General features: G+C 40.2%; 1 protein-coding gene across 1 annotated transcript; it reads right to left on the bottom strand.

The window, feature by feature from the left end:
- Positions 1-410: 410 nt before the first annotated feature.
- LOC125178629 (glutamate receptor-like) lies at positions 411-5,016 on the bottom strand (the record flags this gene model as incomplete). Its single annotated transcript, XM_047882843.1, has 6 exons — positions 4,942-5,016; positions 4,670-4,770; positions 4,334-4,424; positions 1,225-1,454; positions 865-941; positions 411-628 (listed from the first exon to the last, which is right to left on the bottom strand). Coding segments are annotated over exons 1-6 (792 nt in total), but the record flags the coding sequence as incomplete, so codon positions are not given.
- Positions 5,017-5,685: the final 669 nt, after the last annotated feature.

Raw genomic sequence — 5,685 nt, 5'->3', positions numbered from 1 at the left:
CACTGCAAGCCTTCCAATCAAGATTAATATGTCAAAACTATAAAAAAAGATTAAACTGTTATTTGTGCTAGTTATTACTTTATTTTACAAATTTAGAAACTAGGTATCCGTATCCAGGACACAAGTTTACAATGAGGACATTAACAATGAATTAAGAATTGCAGAAACAGAATTGATACAGCACAAGGCTCACACTACTGCAGCTTTGCTTGGTAAAGCTTCGTTTCATAAGACATAGTTGAATCCGTTCTATTATAAAGGTCTTATTACGCCCTTAATGCACATGTTCCTCCACAACCTGAATTTTTGATGGGGTAGCAACACCGCAGTGTCCCAAGAAGAACGGGGCAAATGGAGCAGGGCAGCGGGTTCTCGAGCCTTGTTTTGAAGCCAACACATATGAAACAAACCTTGGCAATAGCGCTAAGTAGAGTCCCAGGCGAGAGCATGTACTGCATGGGCCTCTTGGTAACGAGCTCTTCGAGATTGTTGAAGGGCTCGACCACCCTCGGCAGGACAAGCATGGACGTGAGGAAGGTCTTGTAGAAAGTGCTCAGAAGGAAGCCCCACAGCATCGTCGTCATTAGCAACAGTCGCATCAGGGGTAAGCGTTCGTCGTTTTCCTGGGCTGCAACAGGAGTTTATATATGCAGTTCACTTTCAGACACAAGAAATTTCCGAATCACGATTTGTCAGTCGGTTCGAGTCACACCATGCAGTTACGTTTACAGATACATGGTCATATTGCATGCATCCTCCTGCATGCTTATTTGCATGCATCCTCGGATCAACATTATTGGTTCAATTAAGGTAGAAACACGTTGCTTTATCGCACGAAACAGACGCTCATTGACTTTTGCTCACGTTGGTTAATAAGAATTTTAAGCACTGCGAAAGCGGAGATTCGGGCGTCGCGTGACGACAATCGGTGTTGGCCGCGTCTACGGGAAAAATAGCACTTATTATATCAGTAAATACTTTGGAAAATATGTTATTCTCATGAATAATGTAGTATCTCAATTGCATGTGTTACTTTCCCCATTGCAATCAACAATCGTTAGAACAGGAACAATATGATAAATTACATTGCAAATTTTGAATTCATTCCTTGAACAGAATTGAAATTCTAAATGAAACTAATTGGATGAGGATATAATATTTGTTCCACTATAGAAAAGAATTCATCTCCTCCATTTCACGCTTATTTGGGTGAACTGGTCTTACTTTGAACTGGCTTTTGTAGACAGAATCTCTCGCATCTTGAACGTCATGATGAAGCAGATGACGAAAGCAACAAACGTTGCTAGAACGCTCAGCCAAGTCTGTTGACCAGATTTGAGTTTTCCTGATTTTTGTATAGTCGTGTGCCACCCAGCCCATAAGAACTCTGAGAAGTCCATGACCGTGTACCGCGGAGAGTTCGGCGATAAAGGGGAAACAATCATGTCGAATTCCTGACAAAACCACAAGCCGGGTTGTTATCAATTCTTGCCGTGAAAAAGTTCGGCTTAGACCCCATTTCAATATCGCAACAAAACAACAGGAATGGAGTAATCGCCATGAAATCTCATTACAAAACTGTTGTGAAGGCATTCGCGTAGCTACAAGATTTCTGCAGCAACAGCAAAGTGAACTCAGTCGATGGTTGCGCGACGAGCAACCTTTACGCGTTGAGATGCGACAGTTACTTCACCAAGATAGAGGAGAAAGCAATAAGACTTTCTTCGCAGTTTTCTAGAGACAATACGACGACATCCCCTAGGCATAGAGACGACATGTTTTAGAGACATCCCCTCAATTGCGACGCTGCACAAATCTTTTATTATTAACGAGTCTGCCAATATTGCAAAACTGGATCGCCGCCCTCAATTTCGAAGATTGATTTAAGGGCCTGCTCCCTTCGTCATCACGATAACTCCTTGAGCCAACGGCCCAAAAAAAATAGCCATTGAATGTTAGACGCTCATTAATCGACTTCAAACTTGAATCTGTTCTCGCCTCATACTCTTCACCCAAACATCACAGGCATATTATAACTCTTAGTCTAGCAAAGCCCTATTTCTCACCTGGAAAAATTAGAAATATCAAGAACTATTTCTCTGACCTGCATGGGAGCACAGTATCGATTATGAAGCGAGCTGAACAATAATATTATTAAATGTCGGACAATAACGTAGTGAAGTTATACGCGTAGGGAGAGTGACTAGAGTGCTATAACACAGTGAAGGGCCCGCTTTTAGGGATAAAACGTTGATTAAGTTATTATTTTCCTTTAATATTGTTTAACACGACCATGGCCGAATCGACCAATCTCAGTTAATAGCTGAAAATTTGGCTTATTATACTGTATTAGAAGAGCCTAGATGCGACGCTTTTGCAGCTTGGGCTCAGCTTAATTATACCTAAGACAAGCTGTACACTTTTCTCTAGGGGTAGTTAACTCCATATCTCTATGTCGTTAATTCCATATGTCGTTAACTCCATACCTCTATGTCGTTGACTTCATACCTCTATTTCGTTAACTCCATACCTCTATGTCGCTAACTCCATAAAACTATACAACTCCATACCTCTATGTCGTTAACTTCATACCTCTATGGAGTGCTTCGGACGACCCAAATGATCGCTTGCTTCTCGCACCATCTTCATCATCACCATCATCGTTCTTGCCATCACCTCCAACATTGCGTTTTCAACTTAAAACTATAAAAAAGTTTTACAACAATGAAGGAAAATAAACAGAATGACTCTACATCATTCGATAAGGAGTACAAATAATTTTTCTTTTTGTTGAATACTACTGAGATGTGTTAACAATGTAAATAATGAACCACTAGCCTTCCATCATTTCTCCCGTGTACATCATCAAAATCTCCAGCGGATTATCTTCTCCCAGCCCCAACCCCAGCCAAGCCCACACGCTTACAATCAGCCTAATGATACACTTTGCATCTTTTTTCTTTACTACTGCATTTTCCACTTCTTCTTCCTACTTCCAGCCATTCTGTGACACCTCTTGTTTTTTTCCACCATTCCTTAGTGGCAGTACAGCCAGACAGGACAGATTCTTGCCTTTATCGCTTCCACTTCTACTCAAGACGAAAGCCACGCTGCCTAATATCGCTTATGACTCGGAACCGCAGGATCTCATCGCGATCAGACCTAGAACATGGAAGTGAAGTATCTTTCTGATCAATTTCAGAATAAGTTTTGCCAGGAAAACTTTAGTGAGCTCCAGAGACGATAAAAATGGAAGACTCCAACACGACGTTTATGATGTGGTTAATGCTCATTAGGGACCAAGCGGTCAAGAGTATACAATGACCGGTGAGCCTCATAACGACCGTCAAGACGAGCCCCGACGCCCATGTGCGTTTTATCCCGCGCCTCCCTGGCTTCGACATCTCCATTCTCTAGCTGCTTATGATTCTTCTTCATCCACCATCCCCGCCGCCCCGTGAGCGTGCGTGACCATTAGTACACGAAATAAAACCATATTAAATACATTAAAAATAAATTCAACGGGCTGACGAATATGTCATAGCACGTTCAAAACAACGGCCTTTTCCGAAGGGCTGATAGCACGTCAAGCCTATTCTTCAACTCCTACATTACTATGATATATGATCATGTAAAAAACCGTACAGAACAACAGCAACGGGCTGAAGATCATGTTAATACTTGTATAAAATAACAGCACCGTGATTATGATGATGCAAATGACCGTACAAAATACCGGTAACGTGCTAATGACCAAGTTGAAGATAGCACACAACAGTTTATATATATGAAGATAGCACACAAGAGTCTGATGATCATATAAAAGATAGTAAGAAACAACTGAAAAGGGCTGATGACCATTTTAATGATCGTACAAAACAACCGCAAAGACCATTTCAAAACATCAGCAAAGGTCGGATGATCATTTTAAAAAAATGTACAGAATACCAGCAACGGGTTGCAGCTCATGCCATATATAGATCGCACAACAAAGCGGTGCAGCCCTGGGCCCCACGACAAATCGATTAAGCTTGCTCCCTAATCAAACAATTATTTTTAATTGATCAAATAATTAGTCTTCAGAAGTATGTTTCTGCAAATTAATAATGAATAAATGAAATAATTCGTATGAATTGAGGAAAATATCTATCTATCCTTAAGGGTTGTTAATCAGTTTAGTTGCGGTTACCACTAGTACTGATTCGTATTATCTCGATGGAATTAAACTTACAATTAATTCCTCCTAAATGAATACATTTCGTTATAAATTGCCTATTCTAGAGAACTGCTATCGCAATATTATGAATAGAGAGAATATCAATGTAATTCTCACGTGGCGGATGAGTTGACCAATTGCGCCGTCCCAGGTTTTGTTGGGCAGCAGGCCTCCCATGTAACCTGCCTTTGATGGTTCAAAGATGATGCTGAAAGTATCAAAAGTTAATACGTTAGTGAACCTTAATAGTTCATTGTATCAAATTTTGAAGTATTTTGAAATGCATGCAGGTTTCTTTTTAGGATTGTGCTGTTTGAATTATGATGCAACCGACATGTCAGTCCTGTTACGGCCATTTCAGAATACTCGAGTATTGTGAAGTGACAGTGCTAGTCAATTGATCTCAGTTGCCGACGGCAATCAGCAGAAAGCAATTTCGACATAATTTCTCACCACCACCCCAGTTTCTTTGCAATTATTTCCACAGCATCCACTTGTACTCCAACGGCACCGTGGGGTGAATCAGCCTTGATTGTCAGGTACGGTGAAAATTGCTGTAAGAAAATATTCAGTCTTCAATGTTTCGTACTTCAAGTTTACGATGTAATGAAATTTTATTTCGCGATGTAAAGTCAAATTTGATATTTTTCAGCTATTTTTTTTCCTAGCATGGAACATAAATTGAACAATGAATAAAGTAAGAGGTCCTGCATGTAGTTACTTACAGTCATCATCGCAGCTCTAATGCAGGCAGATGACCCGCCTGCCAACGGAGCCTCCATGGCCTGTGACGGTACCATTTTGTGAATTAATGATAAAAGTTTATTTACAATGATAAATGATTTATTGACAATTTTAACATTTTTTCTTGTACAATTTCTGACAGCCAAGGTCAATTAATTGCATCAAGGGAAACTGACCAACTCAGATACCCTATAGACCATTTATTCCACATCTTAATAAATGTTAGCAAGGCCCAGTAATTTAATTCTACACACACAGTCGAGAGAAATATTGCCTGCGTTGATGTCTTTGAACATTTCCCGCAGACTGATCTTCAGATTAAACAGTCGCGTTTCTTATTATTTCATATAACATGCAACGACGCGCAATAGATTCTCCTCTGTTATTTACGATCAAAGAAGTTCATCTAATATTCCAACGCGACGGCAATTCTTTTATGCATCAAAGGATAAAAATCCTGAGCAGGCGTGCAGGAAAGTTAAATTGTTAATAAGGACTCCTATGCCTTTTATGAGTCTCAAATGGCAGCGTCATGTGTTCTTTAATGACAACACGCGGAAACAAATGCTCGAAGACTCGCCCGTTTTGTAGATATTGTACCATGTTGCATGTCTAAGGTGGGTGTTCTTTTATTAACACACATAAGGCAATTCCCTTTCATAGCTCATTTTACGAAGATTTGGGCCGGAACAGCAGGATTGAGTTATTGGAGGATTGTGAGTAAG

This window comes from Hyalella azteca, unplaced genomic scaffold (assembly GCF_000764305.2).
Source record: "Hyalella azteca isolate HAZT.00-mixed unplaced genomic scaffold, Hazt_2.0.2 contig11449, whole genome shotgun sequence".
Taxonomy (NCBI): domain Eukaryota; kingdom Metazoa; phylum Arthropoda; class Malacostraca; order Amphipoda; family Hyalellidae; genus Hyalella; species Hyalella azteca.
The sequence above is the reverse complement of the archived record's forward strand: the minus strand, read 5'-3'. Positions and strand labels throughout refer to the sequence as shown.